The sequence below is a fragment of the Calidris pugnax genome, unplaced genomic scaffold (assembly GCF_001431845.1).
Source record: "Calidris pugnax isolate Ruff unplaced genomic scaffold, ASM143184v1 scaffold8, whole genome shotgun sequence".
Classification (NCBI taxonomy): domain Eukaryota; kingdom Metazoa; phylum Chordata; class Aves; order Charadriiformes; family Scolopacidae; genus Calidris; species Calidris pugnax.
Genome location: NW_015090830.1, coordinates 24,371,680 through 24,396,417, shown reverse-complemented (window position 1 = coordinate 24,396,417; position 24,738 = coordinate 24,371,680). Strand labels below are relative to the sequence as shown.

The 24,738-nt window shown below is 41.4% G+C and overlaps 2 protein-coding genes across 4 annotated transcripts in view; one reads left to right on the top strand and one right to left on the bottom strand.

Annotated features, from left to right (window-relative positions):
* KIAA0319 (KIAA0319 ortholog) overlaps positions 1–3,251 on the top strand; it is a 56,489-nt gene extending 53,238 nt beyond the window's left edge. For 2 of the 3 annotated variants that reach the window (XM_014940742.1, XM_014940745.1), the window contains 2 exons: positions 1,491–1,582; positions 2,312–3,251. In XM_014940742.1, the coding sequence (XP_014796228.1) occupies positions 1,491–1,582; positions 2,312–2,490 (271 nt within the window). In that variant the 3' untranslated portion in view covers positions 2,491–3,251. The remainder of the gene's footprint in view (positions 1–1,490; positions 1,583–2,311) is intronic. The other variant, XM_014940743.1, reaches the window with a different exon arrangement.
* A 7,942-nt stretch (positions 3,252–11,193) lies between these two features.
* Positions 11,194–24,732, bottom strand: ALDH5A1 (aldehyde dehydrogenase 5 family member A1). Its single transcript, XM_014940792.1, has 11 exons — positions 24,673–24,732; positions 24,363–24,446; positions 22,595–22,765; positions 22,200–22,316; positions 21,633–21,776; positions 20,670–20,885; positions 19,084–19,242; positions 17,418–17,651; positions 15,937–16,106; positions 13,759–13,817; positions 11,194–13,599 (listed from the first exon to the last, which is right to left on the bottom strand). The coding sequence occupies exons 2-11, from the start codon at positions 24,408–24,410 to the stop codon at positions 13,394–13,396; spliced, it is 1,524 nt and encodes a 507-aa protein (XP_014796278.1). The 5' UTR covers positions 24,411–24,446; positions 24,673–24,732; the 3' UTR covers positions 11,194–13,393.
* Between the last annotated feature and the right edge of the window lie 6 nt (positions 24,733–24,738).

The window sequence follows — 24,738 nt, the reverse complement described above, 5'->3', positions numbered from 1 at the left end:
ATCTATTTGTGCCTCTGTGCTCTTCTGCATTTCACAAACCAAGAAACTTATATTGGAGTATCTTTCATATTAAGAGATGATTTATGTTAAAATGCTGAGTGTGGACTGCAGATCTTCATGGTCTCCCACTGAGTCCTGCAGGTACTCCACGCTAAGAAAAGAGAGGCATGCCCTGAAGATCACTGGTGTAGGGGTGCTCTATGCCATGGTAAGGGAGATGCTCCCAACCTGGTGTCTACCTTGGACAGGATGGGCCAACACATGGGCTGCATCTGGCTGACTGGCAAGGAGTGCTCCAGTGATCTCAGTCACACATCTTGCTTCCTCTTTCTTTAAATAGTTTTGCCTATTACTGTATGTCATTTCCCTCTCTGTTCCTCCTCCAGGTCGTTCCTAGTGAGCAGATAAGAAATTCTCTTTCAAGTGACAAGCCCCTGCGAGTTCTGTCACTAGAGCAAGTGGTTTTGGTGCTGTTTAAAAAGCCCAGCAAATAGATAGCTTGTTCAGGTGTTAGCAAAAATGAAACGGTGTCAGAATCCTTCTGGATTTTGAACTTTTCCCTGAGTGCCTTTGCAGTATGTAAACGGTGCTGTTCGAAATGCGTCGGAGTTGATACTGATTTCCTTTTTATGGTTGAAGGAATGCTGCTGTTGGTAGAAAGGTTTAAATAGAAGTATGTCCCACTCCATCCCCACAGTGTGGGGTGGAGCCTTGTGTGGACTTTATGAGAAAGAGATTGTTTATGGAGTTCATCTGCTTCTGTCCTTTGTCCTCCTGTGGCTTGTGGCAGAGAGTGAGGGCTGGTTGATACAGATGTGTGTGAAAAAGAGGAGGGAAATTTTGCACAGGACAGAATGGCAAGAAATGCCCTCTTCTTTGTGGAAACTACAGGAGAAAGATACACCGTAGTCCAAGATTTGGCTGGAGTTTTGGATGTTTTAAAGGCTTTGATGAGTTGCCATTTAAATGAAGGAAGAACAGGTGGGGATTTGCCTACAAACCAGTAGGGTTTTATCCCTGCATATATATATCTATACGAGTGAGACAGTCTCCATTTTTGTCTGGCCTTCTCTGTAAGCATAATCAGACAAGCACCACTTAAATTCCCTCAGTTAAAAAAAAATGCAAAAAAAAAAAATGGGGAATAACCCAATTCTTACAGAAGTTTTCTTTGGAAATAAATGAATATATCTACCTTGTGTCTAGTTACTGTGGTGAAATTGAACAAACTGAACCCCTGTGGCCTAGGAAAGCATGTCAATCTTTCTCTGATACACAAAGAAAGCCAGAGAAAATAAATTATACACTCTGGTCGATGTTGTACAGCTGCTTTATAGAGGTATGAACTGGAACAACTATTTTTAAGTGGAGGTGAGAAAGTACAGTGAGGTTCTGTATATTGGGGTATGTAGCTGTGTGTATGAAAAGGGCCAGGGAGCAGATTTATGTGTGTACATGAGAACTAAATGTCTTTGTGACTTTCTCTTTAGCAGAAAGAGGACAAAGATAAGAAAGAAAACGAAATATACCATCCTAGATAACATAGATGAGCAGGAGAGAATGGAGCTACGACCCAAATATGGTAAGCATTCTCTATCTCGGCTGGGAACTCCTCCACCAAGCTTACAGTCAATGTATTTGAGTTGACATCAGCCACTGTTCTGAGCTTCTTTGCTAATCTTCATTTAGAACATCTAATTGTCCCACAGAAAATTAGGTGTGTAACTCCTCCTCCCCAGCACACACTTTGATTTGGAGCTGTTCCCTCCTGGCCCAGAAGTGCCCTGTTAAACATCAGTAGACTTCAGCTGCTACCCTCTGCTCACATACGTTTTGATTCACCTGAGTTTCCGTTTTAAGCAGGGGAAATGCTGTAATCTAGGGAAATAAAGTCATCCTGAGAAATTGCTGTCCAAGAAAGACAGACATAACATTTCTGTAGAAACCATGTCCTTTTGTTGCTGCTCATGTTAGTCAGATAGCTGAGCGGACAGACTAATTTCTGGATTCAAGCTATTAAATGTACATCAGCTAGGTACTCAGATCATCTAATGGTGTCAAATTTAAATGGATATATTCACATTTCAGGGCCATAAATTGATGGGCCTGCAATGAATTCAGAAGAGTATCTGCCCGACTGTATATTTGGGCCAGTTCTTACGTCGGTGGTTGCCGTGGTACATGCTGTTATGCAGGATCACAGAGAATGTTTTCACTTATATTTCCTATCACAGCAGAAGCGAGAATAGTTAGTTGTTACTGAAAAGTGAAACCTTTCTAATAGAGCTTGTTTTGCTTTTTTTATTGTCAGGTATAAAACACAGAAGTACAGAACACAACTCCAGTCTGATGGTCTCCGAGTCAGAGTTTGACAGTGATCAGGACACTATCTTCAGCAGAGAAAAGATTGAAAGGGAGAATCCTAAAACCCTCATGAATGGATCCATCAGAAACGGAGTTTCCTTCAACTACAGCTCCAAAGACAGATAACTGAATGAGGGTAAAAGCACAGAACACGCTGGTCCAACACATCTGAAACCCGTTGGTCCACCTCTGTTTTTCCAGAACCGAAAGCTTCCTAAAATATCAACTAATTGCAGATGAAAGGGTAAATTTCTAGCACAGTTAGGGGAAGGAAGGAGAAAGGACTAGATGGTCAGCTAACTCCTCTTGTCACTGTTACAGGAACATGGAAAAGCACATCTTATTTCTTGCATGTTCCATGCTGAGTGTTTGAACTTCAGAAGGACTTTTCCTGTGTCGCTGCTACAAAACTAAGCCAGGGCTGTTACGCTACTACCAACGGTAACTGAGATGCATAAAGATTTGTGTCATGTGCTCCTAGCTCTCTCTTTCTTTGAGAAACAATGCAATTATGTTGCTGACCTAAAACAGCAAAAGCCAATATAGATAAATTCCCTTGCAAATTTAGAGAGCAATATGTGACCATCTTCATTTTTCAGTTTAGGTTGGGAATACAAAAAGAGAGCATTTTTAGTGAATTGTATTTATCTTTGACTGTGCTTTGTGACTTTCTTTTCTAGGGTAGTGCTCATCAGGTGGAAATGTCTTTGTTTTCAAAGGAAGCTTACAATTAGTGGTGGCACTTAATCAGCTGTAAAGTAATGTGATACACCTGTGTCCTGTAGGATGCAGTGGTCCCTGTATTTACAAAGTATGGTGCCTGCAGGGAAGTCCAGCCTTAGGTTGCTTCTGTGGTGATGAAGGTGCTTTGGCTCTCTGGAATCTGCCATGTTCCACCAAGCTTACAGTCAATGTATTTGAGTTGACATCAGCCACTGTTCTGAGCTTCTTTGCTAATCTTCATTTAGAACATCTAATTGTCCCACAGAAAATTAGGTGTGTAACTCCTCCTCCCCAGCACACACTTTGATTTGGAGCTGTTCCCTCCTGGCCCAGAAGTGCCCTGTTAAACATCAGTAGACTTCAGCTGCTACCCTCTGCTCACATACGTTTTGATTCACCTGAGTTTCCGTTTTAAGCAGGGGAAATGCTGTAATCTAGGGAAATAAAGTCATCCTGAGAAATTGCTGTCCAAGAAAGACAGACATAACATTTCTGTAGAAACCATGTCCTTTTGTTGCTGCTCATGTTAGTCAGATAGCTGAGCGGACAGACTAATTTCTAGATTCAAGCTATTAAATGTACATCAGCTAGGTACTCAGATCATCTAATGGTGTCAAATTTAAATGGATATATTCACATTTCAGGGCCATAAATTGATGGGCCTGCAATGAATTCAGAAGAGTATCTGCCCGACTGTATATTTGGGCCAGTTCTTACGTCGGTGGTTGCCGTGGTACATGCTGTTATGCAGGATCACAGAGAATGTTTTCACTTATATTTCCTATCACAGCAGAAGCGAGAATAGTTAGTTGTTACTGAAAAGTGAAACCTTTCTAATAGAGCTTGTTTTGCTTTTTTTATTGTCAGGTATAAAACACAGAAGTACAGAACACAACTCCAGTCTGATGGTCTCCGAGTCAGAGTTTGACAGTGATCAGGACACTATCTTCAGCAGAGAAAAGATTGAAAGGGAGAATCCTAAAACCCTCATGAATGGATCCATCAGAAACGGAGTTTCCTTCAACTACAGCTCCAAAGACAGATAACTGAATGAGGGTAAAAGCACAGAACACGCTGGTCCAACACATCTGAAACCCGTTGGTCCACCTCTGTTTTTCCAGAACCGAAAGCTTCCTAAAATATCAACTAATTGCAGATGAAAGGGTAAATTTCTAGCACAGTTAGGGGAAGGAAGGAGAAAGGACTAGATGGTCAGCTAACTCCTCTTGTCACTGTTACAGGAACATGGAAAAGCACATCTTATTTCTTGCATGTTCCATGCTGAGTGTTTGAACTTCAGAAGGACTTTTCCTGTGTCGCTGCTACAAAACTAAGCCAGGGCTGTTACGCTACTACCAACGGTAACTGAGATGCATAAAGATTTGTGTCATGTGCTCCTAGCTCTCTCTTTCTTTGAGAAACAATGCAATTATGTTGCTGACCTAAAACAGCAAAAGCCAATATAGATAAATTCCCTTGCAAATTTAGAGAGCAATATGTGACCATCTTCATTTTTCAGTTTAGGTTGGGAATACAAAAAGAGAGCATTTTTAGTGAATTGTATTTATCTTTGACTGTGCTTTGTGACTTTCTTTTCTAGGGTAGTGCTCATCAGGTGGAAATGTCTTTGTTTTCAAAGGAAGCTTACAATTAGTGGTGGCACTTAATCAGCTGTAAGGTATTGTGATACACCTGTGTCCTGTAGGATGCAGCGTTCCCTGTATTTACAAAGTATGGTGCCTGCAGGGAAGTCCAGCCTTAGGTTGCTTCTGTAATGATGAAGGTGCTTTGGCTCTCTGGAGTCTGCCACGTCTAGATGGGAAACAGTAGCAGAAAGTACTCAGTGTGATGAGCCTTCAGGAGCAATTTGAGCATCCCGAAAAATTGCTTAGAGACCACTTTTAAGGAGCTCTGGACCTTTTAAGACTTTGTTTGTGTAGTGAAATTCTTGTGGCAAAATACCCAATGAGGAGCAGGAGGTTCAACACCTACCTTCCCTGTCATGGGAACTGGTACTGAGGAAGGTTTTAGCTTGAGTATTAGATGCTTTTACTTTTTTCTCTGTGGCTATTCAGTGACTAGATGTGTTGGCCTAACGAGATCCCTTCAAGTGTTTGGGAAGGGAAGGTGTGTTGGAGTTCTGGTGTTCCCATTCTCAATCTGAGTAAGCTTGTTAGGCTTCAAAGCCATGCCCCAACACTGTCTTGAAATCCTAAACTGAAGATTTGGCTTTTCTATATAAACCTCACTTTGGGGGGGCATCTGTTGTACTGTCTGGCCACAATGTCAGCTTTACTTGGGGGTCCTTTACTGACATGCTGGAGTCTTAGGCTGAGCTGGAGGAATGATGTGTTCTGATGGAGAAAACGTTCCTCTGGGAGCATTTTGGATAGGTTTGGGGTTTTTTTAACTGTTTTGTTTTGTTTTAAATCTGGTGGTGGAGAATCCATTAACAGAGAAGGGTGGAGCAGTATAGAGATTGAGGGGAGCAGATGAGAAGGGTCAGGGAGGGCACATAGCCCACCTCCATCATGAGGAATAATTTGGTGGAGAATTCTGGGGCTTTCTCCACCCTTTCATAGAAGTCTGATAGAGCAGAGTAGTCAGGTCGAACACTGGCTTCTGCACTTCTCTTTTTAATGGAGCTGGGCAAAAGGCAGAGCAACTGTCTAGGCTGAAAGGAATCAGTAGTTAAAAGTTGCAGCAACATGACATGCTCTTAACTGGTTTTATACCTTTGATTCTCAAATGCAGCCAGCAACAGTCCCTAAGGCTACTGATACTGCACTGAGGAGCATTTGTCCTGTGCCCAGCCCTCCGTTTCTCTGGAGAGCTGAGTATGGCTGCAGGACCTGTGGTGAGAGAGGCTGTGAAGAGCTAAAAAGGGCTAATGCAAGTATTGTCCATGTTTTTCCTGTCCCCACCAGCAAGATGCAGTATAAATGGTATGATTTGCTTTCTTCAGAAGCCAAGTTTTAACTTTGTGTATGGGGGTTTTAGGCTATTTATTGAAACAAATCTATTTTATTTCACCCTCTCCCTTCTTGAGTGTGTGTATATATATATTTTTTTTAATAACTTGGTCAATAAAAGCAAGGTCAGCTTCTGATGTCTTTCAAATTCTGCTCCAGATGTGTTAACACAATAACGCAATATTCGCTCAAAGTACGTTTTGGTGGTGTTTTTTTTTTTTCTTTTTTAAATCAAAATGTTGGGCTTAATCCATTCTGCACAAATCCCCAAAATGTTCTAGTAGGAATTATGCTCTTGGAAACATACATTTAAAAAAAAAAAATAAAAAATGTTGCATAAGCAACTCCAACTTTGTATTGGCCACGCTGCCATTCATGCTTCTGCTTAATGCTGTATCCAGTGTGCCTTTATAGGTAAACTTACCTTTTAAAACACGTCAGTGCAGTCAGCAGCATCGTTGTGAAGTGTGTTTTGAGTTCATTTTATGTTTTTAAAGCTGGTGCTGAGGCCTAGGAGGAGGTTGTTCTTTCAATGAATTAAAATTCAGACTTTTTTTTTTTTCTTTTAAAGAAACAAACGACCTAAAGACTGATTCTCTAGTCAACCAACTACAGGAATCATAAACCTGCTTTCCTCAGTGCTGCAGAATTCCTAAGGCTATTCCCCCTCCCACACACACATGCTGTGGGCTCAGATCTTTGTATCATTGGTAAGTTCATGATTTGGCTAAGCATTTCTCACTCTAACAAATAAGAAATGTTAGACCAATTTCTTCCTGTATAAGGCCCTAGCCACTGGAAGTTGCTTACTAAAGCCTGTTCTTTAGATGATGCTTTGACATCTTCGTTGCTAAAAGTATTTTAGTTATGTTTTGGAAGTTGAATATAGTTTAAATTTATTGAGCTGCTTCTGATTCTTCTAGTTAGATCCTTCCACCTCCTTGGAAGGAGAAGTCATTCCTCTTATGTAAGATCAGGCTTGCTCTTAATATGAAACTTGCAGAGAAATTGAACATAATAATTTCTGGCTCTGTGAATTAGTGACATCACATGTTTGTATTGCTTGGCAAAGCGTGATTTTTGTCAGGTATCTAGGAGAAACTGCAGCAAGCTTTGTATCTTGATGCAGTATAATTTTTATTTCTAGAATTGTTGCTTTCTTGCAGAATGTCAGGTCAGACCTGGAATGAAAGGGTCAGAAAATGAGGTGCTGAGGTGGTACAATTAGCTGCTAAGGTCGTTCTACACAATGGTAGGATTCTGATGCTAGTCACCTGGTTTGGGTTATGATGGGTTTGAAGCAGGTTCTCAGTCCTCATGTTTACTTCCACACACAGTTTTCTTTCATATACAGAAAGAGTCCTGGCAGCTTCGTTGTGAAATAGGGGTGGGGATATTCCCAACAGTCTCATCTGCCTTGAAAAGCAGAGCAGACCAGGTAGAGCTTGTCACTTATGGCTTAGAGTCCCCTGAAAATAAAGAATACATGCAGTTTGGCACTGATAAAATACTGTCTGTCTTTGAAGGCAGAGGGTGTGCTGACACTTACAGTACCTCATGGTCTTGATGGATTTTCATTTGCATCTGGTTTTATGTTTATACATGCCAAGGAGTGCAAAAGCAGGGATTGTCCAGCTATGTAAATGGACTGCCTTTATTTGCATTTTAAGTAGGAAGTGTGTTTTGGAAAAAAAATGTCCTTACCATTACCTTCTGAGGTATTCAACAGACTAAACTGTCACACTGCGAACAGGTCATCAGCTTGTTTTTAATTGTCTTAACCAAAATTTCCCCTGGCAAATCTGCTGAGATGCAATCCAGATTCTCTGTCCTGTGGTTCAACCTTTCCTACTAACTGAGTAGATTGCGGAAAACTTCAAGCAAAATGTGAATGGTCTAATTGCAGAGGACTGTTTATTTGTGGGGGGGTGGGGTGAAGGTTGTTCTTTTTCATGTGTAAGAATACATTTTCAGCTGCATCCTTTTAGGTAAACAGAGTCTTAGCAGTCTCCCTCTGTCAAATGCATCAAATACAGGTGCTGTTCAAGCATCTGGTTTCTGCTGTCAGTCGTGTTTGCTCATATGATGGAAATTTTCCTTTTTTTCCTTGGTCTCTTGTGGGCAAACAGAAGTGCACACACGGGCAGGGAACTTGACAGTCTGTGAACTTAGAGAGAGTGAACACGTGCGTGTGTTCTCTGTGCTGAATTTAAACTTTCCTTAGGCAATTCTGGTGTTCTTGAAAGAATGGAGTTTTAGGCAAATTTCCTGTTCCTGTTTTAAGCCTCAAGTGAAACTAGGTTTGTCCCAGTGTAGTAGTAATGGGATGTGGTCAGCTGGAGCTTTGGGATGGTGATTAATAAAATGACAGGTCCTTTAGTCTTCTGAGTCATTTATGTGAGGTTTGAGAGAGTTATACATTCCTCTAGACAGTGGGAAATGGGATAGAGGTGAACTAGAATTTCTTAACATCAGCTGTTCCTTACCATTGATCCCTAACTAGAATACTAATCCCTTACTTCTGCAGCAAAGGAGAACCCATTTCACATGCTTTTTAGGTCCTGAATTCCCCAAGGAAAGGGAGGGAACCTTAAAGCTTAGAAATAAAATGTAATAAAAGGAGACAGAAAAGGCAAATCATGTTTTCTTTTGCACGGGCTACAAATCAAGTGCAGGTGAGCCGCACATCAGTAGTCTGTCTCTGTATGGAAGCATTTCTCCCCATGCGTGTACGGGTGAGCTATTACTGAATTTATATAAGGAATCTGTTTCTAGAAAATGTTATTTATTGCAAATGGTAATGTATTGTAACTGGAACCATTTCTGAGCTGAAATGACTACATTTATGTAACTACTAATAAAGTTTTGTCTTTCCTTCTAGGAACTTGTCAGGTACTCTTTTAGCTATGGTGTTCTGCATTGGACTCAACACTCTGGTCAGGCGAATCGAGATATGCCATATTCCATAGTTTATATCTGTACTTAAACATAAAAGCAGTGCAAAACCTGATCCCATCCCTTCCCTCCCTAGTGACAAAAGCAAAACAGTTTCTTTTTTTTCAGAGAGGTGGCATAATTCAGTCCAACAGAGAGCAGAAAAGCAATGCACTGCACTTCACAGTAAGAGTTTACATGCTAATTGGCTGTGTGTAAATATTTACCAGCTGTCATCCCAAGTGTGGTGACTTCACAAATTTTGTGGTGTATTCTATAGTAAATCTAACACTTGAGTGCTTGTCAGTACAGTGGCTGCTTTGCCGTAACCAGAGGTACTAATGTGCAGTATAACTCAAAACACTGCTGTTAGCTCAGGGGGTAGATTACACTGCCTGTTTCTGAGCTGGAGTGCTTGTCAGTACAGTGGCTGCTTTGCCCTAACCAGAGGTACTAATATGCAAAATAACTCAAAATATTGCTCTTAGCTCTAGGGGTAGATTACACTGCCTGTTTCTGAGCTGGAATAGAAAAATCCATGCATCGGTGTGTGAAGTTTGTGTTCAATCATGGTAATAAAAGGTACTATGAGATATAAGTGTCTTTCTGTAAGGGAAAAGCATATAGCATGAAAGCAACTTTAAGTGTATTTGGATACACGGTGCCACAGTCTATGGGGTGCCTCTTGCATCCATACTTGACTCCTACAAAGGAATACTGGTTGCTGAATGAGCTGATGAGATATGTAGTGTCCTGCATCCTACATTTTGTTAACAGCAGTAGCCTCCAACCCCCCCCTTCATTGAGTCAGCCTCTAGGCTTGTGCCACAGAAGGTAGTGGTTCCTCAACAACTGAAGCCAGTTGTGCCAAGTAGCTTCAGCATTCACTGATCAAGTGAATAAACCAATTTCTCACGTCTTAGGTCCTAGGCAGAGAGTTTTGACATTGGAAACACTTTAAAAAAAGTGCTAAAATTTAACTTGGAGCTTCTGAACACTGTACTTAAAGCTCCTCCTTTAAGATGGCTCAACCCCAGCAGTAGGGCTGGGACAAAGGGCATAACCAGTGACACTTGTGACTTTGTCCATTACAGTGAGACAGTTACTTCCATGCCAAGTCAAAGCTTTCACTTAGAGGATTGCCCAACTCCCAGCATGTGCCTGGTTTAGAATAGTAAAAACTGTTTTACTCCATGCAAACAACTTAAAACTTCTGTTTATGCTCTGTGACTTCACCATGAAAGCACAATTAGTGGTAAAAGCATGAAATGTGTCTAACATCACTGCTGTCCAGGAGATGGAAAGGCTGCAGAATGCTAACCTGCTTTAAACATTTCCTTGATCTTGGTGACAAGAGATAACGAAGTGCAATCTGCCAGCTGCTGTAAACAAAATTGAGTACTAGATATTGGTCAATATAATTATCAGTAAGACTGATTGTCCATCTTCAGTGGTATTGCATTGGTGTTACCAGCATCAAGAGCCTACTTACTCTGAGCACCCACCCAAGGTAACTGCCAGCTTAGCATACCAATGGACAACCTACCTAGAGTGACTTGCCAAAAAACCCTTGCGCCCTGTAGTTGGAGATAATTTCTGCCTGTGTAAGCTAAAAATGTTAGTATGTAGTAGAACAGGTAAACAGAGTTTCTGTAGGGTTTCTTACGCAGAGAGGACAAGCAGTGGGGGGTGAAACAACAGCTGTTCAAAAGGGTAACATAGGAAAATAAAATGCAAATTGGCCATGACTAAGGTTGGAAATTAGAAGACAGTTTCTGAGGCTTCAAAACTGTACTAACTAAATGGAAATAAAAAGCTTCCAAAAAGTTAAGTTAATAAATTAAGTAAAAAATTATGCAAGTAATCATATCCTGAAAGCAGGGAAAGGCACTCCAATCCATAAAGCCTGTATCTTGTGGTAAAATGTCTGATTCAGCATAAAAGACTTGCATGCAAAATGATTGATGGCATATTAGTATGTCAGAGTAGTCTCAACTATTTGATTTAGATTCAAGTAACTGCAGTTGGAGTGACCAAAATCTTAAACCTTATGAACGTGTGGATGCAAAGAAGTGTCTCTCTTTCCAGTGCTAAAGCCAGCAGAACAAAAAATTCTGTGCAACTTGGAGATTGAACTCAATGTGGCTGCTGTCATTTTGTCAGCCCAACACTGAATAAGGTAATGAACCACACAATCCAGTGCTTTCACAGAAGTTATTTATTAATTGGAAATGTTATTCCATCACAGTTTTAAAATATCCAGAAATTGCTAAACTATCACAAGTGTAATCAACGTAACTGAGGTGTGAGAATTCAAGTATATCTTCTGTTGAAGAATCACAGCTTTTGCTATGAAGACAACTTTAAGATTATTCTGTGCTTCACTGATGTAGACCTTACTGACACAAGGATACTATGCTGGAATCCAACCACAATCCAATCCAGACAAAGGTATTTTTTGAAGTTTATTACATACCTCATCTTTAATTATGGTTTGTGCTTGTTATCAGGCATAGTAAAAGGTATTATTTGCTAGGAAAGAAGTAAACATTTACTCATTAATTTTAACAGTGCTGTTTCTCAGAAAAGACATCACAATTTTAAATGCACCAATGCATCAGATCAACAAATTTGCAATGAATAGAGCAGTAGGTTAAAAAAATTATCCTTCAACTGCACTGTTCCAAGAAGTACACCAACATTCAAGATGCTGCAGTCATAAAGTAGTAAATGAGATTACTTTAATTTTGACCTTATACTGCAGTTCACAGGCAGTGTAGCACATATGCCACAAATGATATTGGTATTAAGTCCTCACTATCTTAAATATGCATTTTTGGTGCATTGGAAATTACTGGAAGGGCAGTAAGTGTCCTTTAACCACCCTTCTGTTGGCACGATGCACACACACTACTGACAGATAATGTGCTCCAGACCCACCTGGTCTCAAGTGTTCCACAAATACAACCATTAAAAAACATTGAGAAATACTCAGTAGCAGTCAATGCTACCTTATGTGCGCTTTAAAAAAAACCCATGACACTCAGTTCTATCTTGCTGCCTTTCCCCAGCGCCCCCTCCTTTCCCTCCCTCCCCCCAAGTGTTGTGGTACCTGGTACCTCTTTGCCTGATTGGATAAAATATCTTAAAATATCCCATTTCATAGGCTACATTCATTAGTGTATAGGAAGAAGAGCTCTGTGCCCTTCTTTTTTTTATTTATTTTTAATCGTTAATGGGTAAAGGCTCACCAAATAAAGTTAACCAGCACAGGAAACAAATTTTGTTCCCCTTAGCCTCTGCAGTGCTGATTTTATTTGCCAAATTAACATTGCACATTTTTTTAAAGTGCTTCTTTTGACTGCCATTAAAATAATGTTTAAACAGCAATGTTTATTTAGTATTAAGGAAGCTTGACATCATCTTTTGAAGATGACAAGATAGCAAGGTCACGTATAGAAGTCTCACCCTTAATCACTTCTATTTAAATCTTTATTAGGTGACAAGTTAGCCAAGTTCAGAGGTGTCTAAAACTTCCTCCCTCATGGACATTCAGCTGTGTAACCACAAAACCCAATTCAAGGCACAGAGCCCACAACAACGGAACCATCTTACTGCTCCTGTTCTTTGGAGGTGGTGAGTAATGCTCCTTTAGACACTGAGAAACATTTACATCAGTGAATGTGCTTCTCAAGGAGAGTCACATTCTTTTCATGGAAGGGAGTTTATATCGTGTCACCACTTGTGCTTCTGCCACACAGCCCTTAGAGTGTCCCCTTACAATTCTGCAAGTTAACGTGCACTGAAACAGCCCCTTTGCCTGCACCAATGTCTACCTGTAGCTAAAAGCAGTTCCTCACCTTTCATAAGCAACAGATTCTTCCACAATTTAAAAAAAAAAAAAAAAAAAAAAAAGACACATACCTGCTTCTAAAAGAAAGTCACATAACCACATTAGAAAATGTGAGTATTTACACAAAATTCTAAAGGGAGACTGCCCAAAGCCTCGCACATCCACCCTGAACCATTAGAGGCAGCAGCAAATGGTGGTCTGGTTTCCCCTTGCCTTATGATTTATTTTGATTATGCACAAGTCTCCAAGCCCCCCCAGTTACACAGGAGTAGCCCAAGAATAACCCACGTGCATTTTTCCTTACTCCTTACTTAAAAATGATGGGCAACTGCGATCACATTGCTGAAAAACCCAATGTATAAATAAAGAACATGTAAAAACATATGGCAGCACAGAACACTGTCAATAGCTCTACACATACAGAACGGGGTTGCTTAGTTGTAAAGAAGGTAAAAGTTGCATTCGTACATATTTCTGGTTCAAAAAGCTTATTTAAAACTACAGCACTCTTTTTCCAAGCTGTTGGGATTGTGCTTTTTGAAGATTTCTATAAGCCCCCAAAGCAGACATATTTTATTTCCAAGTATTCATCGATGCCGTATTTTGAACCTTCTCGCCCCAAGCCAGACTGTTTTACCCCACCAAAGGGACTCTCCACTGCGGAGATGATGCCTTCATTAACACCAACCATTCCAACTTCCAGCTGTTCTGCAACCCTCCAGATCTGAGCTGGGTCTTGGGAGTAGAAATATCCTGCCGTGCAGACACAGAGAGACAGGAATGAAAATTAAAATCAGGAGGAACAATTGCAGAAGACTGTGAAAAAGAGACTTACTGAGATTAAAAGTGGTCACCCCCATAATACTAAAATACATAAACCCACAGAAATGCATTTATCTGAGTAAGGCATACCTGCTAAACCCACGTTAGCTGCGTTTGCTATAGCAACAGCCTCTGCTTCAGTATCAAATCTGTCAATGTAAAGAGAAAAAATACAAATGAGGCCTGCAGTTCCTCTGTCGTCTTGCTGACTTACTCAGAAGCAGCCTTATCAGAAGTACAAAAGTCATGTTTTTTTTCTCCAAAGGTGTATCTTAAACATCTAATTTAATTTTTCACTTTGAAACAATGGAAAAGTTTCTGCCACTTCTCTTAATTTTAAAATGCAGTTAAGTAGTTAAGATTGCCTTTGTCCTCCCTAGATACTGGTAGCTAAAGCATTTACTTCACATGGGTTAGCCCACCAGTTTCCCCAAGGACACAAGACTCATCTGTGAGAGAGAACCCTATGTTCTTCAGTCACATCCAGTTGCTCTGGATGGAGGCAGGGAAGGAGAAAAGAGATCTCTAAATCATCCTCTATCAGAAAAACTTAAGGCTAGCAAATCACATGACCAACTGCAACATCCTGCCTCCTGCTTCATACCATAAATCACTAAGTCGATGAAGGTTTTGTTGCTATTTACCCTTCTTAAATGCTGATACAATTTAAAAGTAAATTTCAAAAAGTTGCAGAGGTGCTAAAATCGGGTCAAGAGAGAGAAACAAGCGAACCACATAATCCAAAGTAAGTTTCCACATGTGTACCCCAGTCTTATTACACGACTTGTGTGATCATACAAAAATATCTTTATTCAAAATAATCATGCGGTGGTCTTTTATAATCTGGAAAATGAATAATCTTACTTGATAACTGGTGCTAACGGGCCAAATGTCTCCTCTTGGGTGCAAAGCATTTTTGTTGTAACGTTACTAAGTAATGTTGGCTCAAAGAAATTCTTCCCCAGGCTGTGTCGTTTCCCTCCAGTCACAACAGATGCTCCTTGAGAAACGGCGTCACTGATGTGTCTCTCCACCTGAGGTGTGCAAAACAAGAGTCTCAACATCACCATCTAGGAGTGAACAGTAGCATATTTTCCACTGAAGGGATAATACTCTCCAGTATTAAATAAAAGATTTTGAAGAGAGGTTTATACTTTGCAGAAGACCATTTACAATATTATTTAAAATTTCTCCTGAATTTTTATTTCTCTCAGTTTGACACAATTTCAGGGGGATCGATTACGAGCATGACCCCAGTCTCATTAAAGATTCAGCTTTCCTGCTGAAATGAAAAGATTACATCTAACATGAGGAGAAGTTTTTGCAGGACGAAGAAGTACACCTGATATCGATGATCAAGCATTGTGGAAACAGAAGTACATGACTGTCATTTAAAGAGAAATGGACTATTTTCAAGATGGTACTGGCAAGAACATCTTTCACCGGTGACATCTACGATTCATCCGAAGACAAGAATGTAATTAAGACAACTGAAGTAGCAGTCCCCACCTGGGATACTGTCCTTTGAAGTTACAGAAACTATATACAGTACTTATTTGTATATATAGATGCATATGATACACACACTATGCTTTTGTGCTGCACAAAGGGAAGGCATGAAGGAAAGAAATCGAAATACTGTCTCCTTTGTCTCCCCAAAAACTCTGAATATTTTCGTATTTGATCATTTTATAAACAGAAAGAATCTGGCAGCATTCAAGTATAATGGGATTCAAACCAAGCCTGCATATAACCGAGCCACAGTAGCTTAGGAAGTATGAACCACACAATTTAATAATCTTTAACCTTAGGAAAGGTTAAATATTATAGAAAATGTGACTTACTGTGATCAAAAAAAAATTTCCCAGAATCAAAAGTCATGCAAAACAGAAGACCCAAACCATGCATGTAAGGTTTCAGGTCATTACAACATCCAGAGCTCTGCTATTTTTAACCTCATTGTATCATTCTGCTTAGCTTTTGCCAGAGGTAGAGTTTTTCAAAATAAGTTGTCATTCACTGCTTCATACCATAAATCACTAAGTCGATGAAGGTTTTGTTGCTATTTACCCTTCTTAAATGCTGATACAATTTAAAAGTAAATTTCAAAAAGTTGCAGAGGTGCTAAAATCGGGTCAAGAGAGAGAAACAAGCGAACCACATGTGTACCCCAGTCTTATTACACGACTTGTGTGATCATACAAAAATATCTTTATTCAAAATAATCATGCGGTGGTCTTTTATAATCTGGAAAATGAATAATCTTACTTGATAACTGGTGCTAACGGGCCAAATGTCTCCTCTTGGGTGCAAAGCATTTTTGTTGTAACGTTACTAAGTAATGTTGGCTCAAAGAAATTCTTCCCCAGGCTGTGTCGTTTCCCTCCAGTCACAACAGATGCTCCTTGAGAAACGGCGTCACTGATGTGTCTCTCCACCTGAGGTGTGCAAAACAAGAGTCTCAACATCACCATCTAGGAGTGAACAGTAGCATATTTTCCACTGAAGGGATAATACTCTCCAGTATTAAATAAAAGATTTTGAAGAGAGGTTTATACTTTGCAGAAGACCATTTACAATATTATTTAAAATTTCTCCTGAATTTTTATTTCTCTCAGTTTGACACAATTTCAGGGGGATCGATTACGAGCATGACCCCAGTCTCATTAAAGATTCAGCTTTCCTGCTGAAATGAAAAGATTACATCTAACATGAGGAGAAGTTTTTGCAGGACGAAGAAGTACACCTGATATCGATGATCAAGCATTGTGGAAACAGAAGTACATGACTGTCATTTAAAGAGAAATGGACTATTTTCAAGATGGTACTGGCAAGAACATCTTTCACCGGTGACATCTACGATTCATCCGAAGACAAGAATGTAATTAAGACAACTGAAGTAGCAGTCCCCACCTGGGATACTGTCCTTTGAAGTTACAGAAACTATATACAGTACTTATTTGTATATATAGATGCATATGATACACACACTATGCTTTTGTGCTGCACAAAGGGAAGGCATGAAGGAAAGAAATCGAAATACTGTCTCCTTTGTCTCCCCAAAAACTCTGAATATTTTCGTATTTGATCATTTTATAAACAGAAAGAATCTGGCAGCATTCAAGTATAATGGGATTCAAACCAAGCCTGCATATAACCGAGCCACAGTAGCTTAGGAAGTATGAACCACACAATTTAATAATCTTTAACCTTAGGAAAGGTTAAATATTATAGAAAATGTGACTTACTGTGATCAAAAAAAAATTTCCCAGAATCAAAAGTCATGCAAAACAGAAGACCCAAACCATGCATGTAAGGTTTCAGGTCATTACAACATCCAGAGCTCTGCTATTTTTAACCTCATTGTATCATTCTGCTTAGCTTTTGCCAGAGGTAGAGTTTTTCAAAATAAGTTGTCATTCACGGTGCTTTAGAATTGCAGGATCCCCACACAACTCTCACCGTGTATCCAATTTCAGTAAACGTTCTTGAGAACAGCTAGGAAATAATCAGGAGGAATCAGTTCCTCCTAAAGGAGGAATCTTTTTCCCTTAAATGGAAATGATACATAAACTGGCCACACCTGTTTGTCTGTATATATACAGGGAGTTGGAGGACAGGACACACTTCCAGTCACACTGCAAATACGTTCTCACAAAACAAGTGTTAACAAAGTGAAATATAAATCTAAAGTTACTTTATGGATCATAAAAAGGAAATTAAGATGTCAAAAATGAAATCTTTTATACCTTCTCCACTGCTTTTTCATTAATTAGTGGCCCTTGGGTAGTTTTGGCATCAAATCCACTTCCAACATGTAGTTCTCTCTCTATAGCTTTAGCAAACTTCTCCACAAATTCGTCGTGGATTCCCTTTTGCACCAGGAAACGGTTTGTGCAAACACAGGTCTGAAAACAATCATGAAAAAAGAAAACCAGTACTTTATATTGTGTTGAATCTATCCATTCATCCACTCTGGATGAATGAATTCATGCCACAGCATCAGGTTTACTACAGTGATCTGTCCTCCCCCTCTTCTCCAGCATCCTAAGCTGTTACCCAGCTTTGCCATTTCTTTCATCACCTCTCTCAGTTTAGACATACAACTGAAGAAGCTGTCAGTACGTGTGTGAAATGTGCCACACTGCTAAATTTACATCACTTACACTGGGAAAAGGTTTCTGGGGACTCTGATATACGGATTGACAAGGTCCAGAAGCTGCAAGAAATACGTTCTAATTAGCCAGCAGAATGCTGGATTGAGCAGCAGAACCTCAGATCACACTTGGTTGGCGTGGGGTCTTTTTTTCTCTTTCATTGATTAAGTTTGAGTTTGCTTTTTTCCTGGAATTTGTTCTTAAGTGCTTTCAGTAGCCTACTTATTTGTGCTACCCCCTTGCTCTGACTGCACCGTATTTTCATTGTACAGTCTCTCAAAAGTCACTTATCCCTCTGTGCAGCAGCAGAGGTGCCTTCTGTGTTAGATCTTGTCCAGGCTGTGTCATATCACCCAGTGGTCCCTGTCCACATTCCACTCTATTTTGCTTCCTTTCTTTCTTCCCCAGATTAGTCTTATGTTTTCTTCTCGTGTTGCTCAAGCAACATTTTCCCAACCAAATGACCTCCCAATCCTCTGAAAATTTGCTGCTTCTCCAATTTTGGAGTTCATCAACTTCCCGTTAGAGGTAATACTTAGAAGGCTGGAACAGTCTCCACACCCAGCTTAGGTCACTGTTCTGGAAAGTGAGGCTCTTAAAAATGCATTTGAAGCAATTAATACTTGAATCCTGTTTATCACTTCTTTTAAGCTATTCATTGTGGAAAAATGTAGCCATGAGTGTCTTAACAGATTTCAGTCCCCTTAATTCCTGCTGGCTGCTTGCAGAACACGTAGGAAAACCAAAAAAGACTTGAACACAAAATCCTATAGATGGAAACATTTATCATGGAACTTTGAGCCATTGTTTTAAGAAATAGCTAGGCACGTGTTGTAAAATATCATCTGAGGCAGGATGGCTTCTTTTCACAGCTCTAGTTCTCCAGTGAATTTAATGCTAACAAAGCATATGAAAAAAATGCCTTCTCACTTCTCATGCTCTTGTGAAGGGTCCTAGTGAACATCTTCCTTTTCAGTGATGTTATTGACTGCCATGTATGTTGTGAAAGCACGTGGGATTTTACAGTGTTGTTACTCAAACTTGCTGGTAAGTGGCCCGAGTGCCCAGAGCTACGTGTGACTCCAGCATCTTTCTCTTCACAATGAAGTGTTCTATGCTTTCCTTTTACATAAAATAGCTTATTTACAGCGTAAACTGTAGGCGCGGCTCTTCGCTTCCCAGAAAGAAATATAAATCTAAAGTTACTTTATGGATCATAAAAAGGAAATTAAGATGTCAAAAATGAAATCTTTTATACCTTCTCCACTGCTTTTTCATTAATTAGTGGCCCTTGGGTAGTTTTGGCATCAAATCCACTTCCAACATGTAGTTCTCTCTCTATAGCTTTAGCAAACTTCTCCACAAATTCGTCGTGGATTCCCTTTTGCACCAGGAAACGGTTTGTGCAAACACAGGTCTGAAAACAATCATGAAAAAAGAAAACCAGTACTTTATATTGTGTTGAATCTATCCATTCATCCACTCTGGATGAATGAATTCATGCCACAGCATCAGGTTTACTACAGTGATCTGTCCTCCCCCTCTTCTCCAGCATCCTAAGCTGTTACCCAGCTTTGCCATTTCTTTCATCACCTCTCTCAGTTTAGACATACAACTGAAGAAGCTGTCAGTACGTGTGTGAAATGTGCCACACTGCTAAATTTACATCACTTACACTGGGAAAAGGTTTCTGGGGACTCTGATATACGGATTGACAAGGTCCAGAAGCTGCAAGAAATACGTTCTAATTAGCCAGCAGAATGCTGGATTGAGCAGCAGAACCTCAGATCACACTTGGTTGGCGTGGGGTCTTTTTTTCTCTTTCATTGATTAAGTTTGAGTTTGCTTTTTTCCTGGAATTTGTTCTTAAGTGCTTTCAGTAGCCTACTTATTTGTGCTACCCCCTTGCTCTGACTGCACCGTATTTTCATTGTACAGTCTCTCAAAAGTCACTTATCCCTCTGTGCAGCAGCAGAGGTGCCTTCTGTGTTAGATCTTGTCCAGGCTGTGTCATATCACCCAGTGGTCCCTGTCCACATTCCACTCTATTTTGCTTCCTTTCTTTCTTCCCAAGATCAGTCTTATGTTCTTCTCGTGTTGCTCAAGCAACATGTTCCCAACCAAATGACCTCCCAATCCCACTGAAAATTTGCTGCTTCTCCAATGTTGGAGTTTGTCAACTTCCTGTTCATGTGCAGGGGTAATACTTCTAAGGCTGGAACAGTCTCCACACAGCCCAGCTCAGCTCACTGTTCTGGACAGTGAGGCTCTTAAAAATTAAAAATACATTTGAAGCAATTAATATTTGAATCCTGTTTATCACTTCTTTTAAGCTATTCATTGTGGAAAAATGTAGCCATGAGCGTCTTAACAGATTTCAGTCCCCTTAATTCCTGCCGGGTGCTTGCAGAACACATTAGGGAAAACAAAAAAGACTTGAACACAAAATCCTATAGATGGAAACATTTATCATGGAACTTTGAGCCATTGTTTTAAGAAATAGCTAGGCACGTGTTGTAAAATATCATCTGAGGCAGGATGGCTTCTTTTCACAGCTCTAGTTCTCCAGTGAATTTAATGCTAACAAAGCATATGAAAAAAATGCCTTCTCACTTCTCATGCTCTTGTGAAGGGTCCTAGTGAACATCTTCCTTCTCAGTGATGTTATTGACTGCCATGTATGTTGTGAAAGCACATGGGATTTTACAGTGTTGTTACTCAGACTTGCTGGTAACTGGCCCGAGTGCCCAGAGCTCCGTGTGACTCCAGCATCTTTCTCTTCACAATGAAGTGTTCTATGCTTTCCTTTTACATAAAATACATTTTACATAAAATACAATTTACAGCGTAAACTGTAGGCACGGCTCTTCGCTGCCCAGAACTGCTTACTGGGGTTATAACGGCTGCCACTCCTACGGGCTGCTTCAGCACCAGGATTCTTCTGTCTTTTGCAGATGCTGGAATGACATCACCATAAACCCGGCGAGCTTCCTCCGCAAACCACTCCAGAAAGGAGGCAGAATACAGGATTTCACCCTGTGCTTCTTTCAGAGGCTTCCCCTTCAATTGAATCAGATGGAAGATACACTGTAAGTGGCAGACTGAGGCAACGGAAACAAATTCAATCATTTCAAATAATGAAGAGAAGGATTTTCATCGACCTCAGTTCAGGTCAGGCATTTATACACTAATATTGTCACTCTTGTTTGCTTGTTCTTTTCTTTTTTGGTAATAAAAATCTTGACTAATCTTATGAAATTTTTCCAAGATCTGACAGAATTTGGGATTAAGATTTGCCTTGGCACCAGCCTTTTTTTATTCTGCATCCATCCATTCCATAGAATTCTATCATCTTCTAGCCACACTCTGCAGTTTTATTAGTTTCACTTGAGATGGTGATAAGCTTGTTTATTGACTAATGCTGACAGGAGAGATTCAAGGGCCTCACTTCTCTAATTCCTTAACTGCAGAGAACCATTCCTAAATATAGCTCTGAAACTCAATTTCAGTGTTCTTATTAGTATGCTGTCACCCTGTGATATGAAACAAGAGCATCCTGTACAGAACTGTTCACATTATAATTTGATAAAGAGCAGTTATCCAGAAGTTCCACACAGGCACCCTTCTGTGAAGTACTGACACTAAAATAAATAGGCAGTATGGTAAGAAGCACACAATTATTTGGACAATCTGTGTACAGTAGCCAAAAAAGAAGGCAGCTCTGTATAAAGGCACACACCTTCCCCCTACCTTTCCAGTATAACCACAGTAATAATCTTCAAGGATATTCTGTGCACTTTAATATACCTTTCCTGTTGCTGTAGAGCCAGTAAAAGATATTTTGGCTACCAAGGGATCAGTGCACAGAACTTCCCCTACAGCTGGCGTCTGTTGTCTGGAACAAGGAACGACATTATACACTCCTGCTGGAATTCCAGCCTGGTTTGCAAGCTGCAAGAGAAGAAACACAGAACGTGCATGATCAGTGCGTTTTGTATGAGGAGTCGTCACTTAATGTTTCTTTTTGGTTTTGAAGAAACCAGTCTGTAAGTCAAAGGAAGTCAAAAAGCCACAGCACAACTGGAAGCAGATGCCACCGTGTCAAGAGAGCGGCTTCGCTTCGGTTTAAGCTGTCATTTGAAGTAACCAAAGGACATACAGAGAGAGGTTTTGTGTAGCTAAATGGCCAGGTCCTCCTTGAAGCTCTAGACCATACTGGAGGCAACTTTCAAAGATTCTTACTAAAGTAAAACTTCTGGATCGAGTCAGCCAGTTTGCCCTTTCTTTGTGTATGAAGCTGGCCGGAGTTATCTTCTGACTCCCCACTTACAGCTTCAGCCCACTGCTAAGGTAAAACTTAGGCAGAAAGCTCACCTCCCCAAGAGCTAATGCTGATAAAGGTGTGTCCTCTGCAGGTTTCACGACCACCGTACAGCCAGCTGCCAGAGCTGCACCAACCTTCCGGGTAATCATGGCGCTGGGGAAATTCCACTAGGACAAGAGGAAAAAAAAAGGACAATCAAACTTGGGAAAATTTTGCCTCCTGTTTTTGCAGAAATAGCTGGAATTTTCTGTCACTACATGGTAACTTAAACAGACCTGTGTGATGTGCTTTATCCTAAGTGAGCACTACAAAAAGGAACTGCCAGTCCAGAAAGAACAAGGGAGAAATGAAACTTTCCAGGGGTGTTTGCCTGGGCTGGAGAAGCCCTAAGGCCCCAGCCCCATGCTGAGAACCTCCACGATTTGAAAAATTCAGTTGTGCTTACTGGGGTTATAACGGCTGCCACTCCTACAGGCTGCTTCAGCACCAGGATTCTTCTGTCTTTTGCAGAGGCTGGAATGACATCACCATAAACCCGGCGAGCTTCCTCCGCAAACCACTCCAGAAAGGAGGCAGAATACAGGATTTCACCCTGTGCTTCTTTCAGAGGCTTCCCCTTCGATTGAATCAGATGGAAGATACACTGTTAAGCGGCAGACTGAGGCAATGGAAACAAATTAAATCATTTTGGAGTTTCTGTTCTTTTCAAAGTACTTCATAACCCGCTCTCAGGTACACTGTGATCTCCAAAAAAGATTGTTATGATTGCAGCAGCAATAGTTGTGCAGCTTCAATATACTGTTATTGTATAGCCCACACTTTGTATGTCATGCCTGGAATTCCTATCTGCCCAGGACAAGGAACTGGAACAGCAAATGCAGCGTGTGTTTATTTACAAACTCTGCAGTTAGCTGCTACTACCATTCTTAAAGAAGATGCAGACAGTGGCAGAACAGTTTCAACACTTCATAACCCGCTCTCAGGTACACTGTGATCTCCAAAAAAGATTGTTATGATTGCAGCAGCAATAGTTGTGCAGCTTCAATATACTGTTATTGTATAGCCCACACTTTGTATGTCATGCCTGGAATTCCTATCTGCCCAGGACAAGGAACTGGAACAGCAAATGCAGCGTGTGTTTATTTACAAACTCTGCAGTTAGCTGCTACTACCATTCTTAAAGAAGATGCAGACAGTGGCAGAACAGTTTCAACTTTATGCCAGGGACATTTGGTTGGGGTAGTATGACCTTGGACTACCTGCAGGTCTGACCCCATGGACTGAATGGCCATTAGCAGCCGGGACACCACAGAGGCACTGCTGAAGTACCTTCCAGCATGGTTTTCATAGAATCAAAGGATCATAGAATTTCCCAGGCCGGAAGGGACCTCCAAAGGCCATCTAGTCCGACCTCCCCGCAGTCAGCAGGGACACCCCCAACTAGACCAGGTTGCCCATTGAGCCTCACCTTGAATATCTCCAGGGATGGGGCCTCAACCACCTCCCTGGGCAACCTGTTCCAGTGCTCCACCACCCTCACAGTGAAGAACCCTCTCCTAATCTCCAGTCTAAATCTGCTCCCCTCCAGCTTGAAGCCATTGCCCCTCGTCCTGTCACTGCAGGCCTTTCTAAACAGGCTCACCCCAGCCTTCCTGTAGGCTCCCTTCAGGTACTGGAAGGCCACTATTAGGTCTCCCCGGAGCCTCCTCTTCTTCAGGCTGAACAACCCCAGCTCCCTCAGCCTGTTTTACCCAAAAGGACACCCATCTGTGGGCTCCCAGGCTGCTCTGTGATGCGAACCAAAGCACAGGGAGCGAATCCAATGGGAGACTAGCTTTGACAGCACCCCAATGTTTGCAATGGTGATGAAACTGACGAAGGACGCTCATTTCAGCCACGAAGACCATGGTTTAGGCTGATGTATCCTTTTTTGCACACAACGTGGGTCTGATTTGTGCTGGACTGCTGGGTCCTAATGTCATTGAAATAACACATCTATGAATGTCAGAAAGAGAAATGCTGGAAAGGTTCCCCACTGACCTAATGGAGTGACACAACTCCACTACGCGTCCACTAGGCTCAGCTTTTAAGTAATAACTTAAAGAAGCAGTGGCTAACTAGTGAAGCGCACAGAGGGTGTGTTTTTTCTTAATAAAGCCACCACAGTGCTGCTTTATTTCAACCCCGGCACCCCCGCGCTGGGCTCAACTCACGTTCTCGGCCGTGATGATCCTTGCCAGCTCCTCCTTGTTCTCCAGCATCAGCTCGTACCAGCGCCGCAGCCGCAGGCTCCTCTCCTGGGGAAAGACAAGGAGGCGGCCGCGGGGGCCGCACCGCTGGATCGAGACGGGCTTCTCCCAGGGGGAAGCCGAGCCCCTCAAGACCCCCCCGGGAAGAGCCCACCGCGGGGACGGGCTTCCCTCACCGGACGGGACCCCGCCACCTCCCGCTCCCCCGTCGGCGCGCTCGGCCCGGGGTCCCCCCTCAGCGCCCCGGCGGGCGCCATCTTCCGCAGCCGCTCACCTTGGCGGGGAGGCGGCCCCAGGCGGCGCCGGCTTGGTGCGCGGCCCGCACGGCCTCCCGCGCCTC

Excerpts from the sequence above, each read along its gene's own strand:
- ALDH5A1 (XM_014940792.1), bottom strand. The coding sequence starts at position 24,410 with ATGCTGGAGAACAAGGAGGAGCTGGCAAGGATCATCACGGCCGAGAAC. Across the intron at positions 22,317-22,594 it reads TGGCAGCCGTTATAACCCCA|TGGAATTTCCCCAGCGCCAT; the intron begins GTAAGCACAACT and ends CTCTTGTCCTAG. Across the intron at positions 19,243-20,669 it reads CCGTGCCTACAGTTTACGCT|ACCTGTGTTTGCACAAACCG; the intron begins GTAAATTGTATT and ends GATTGTTTTCAG.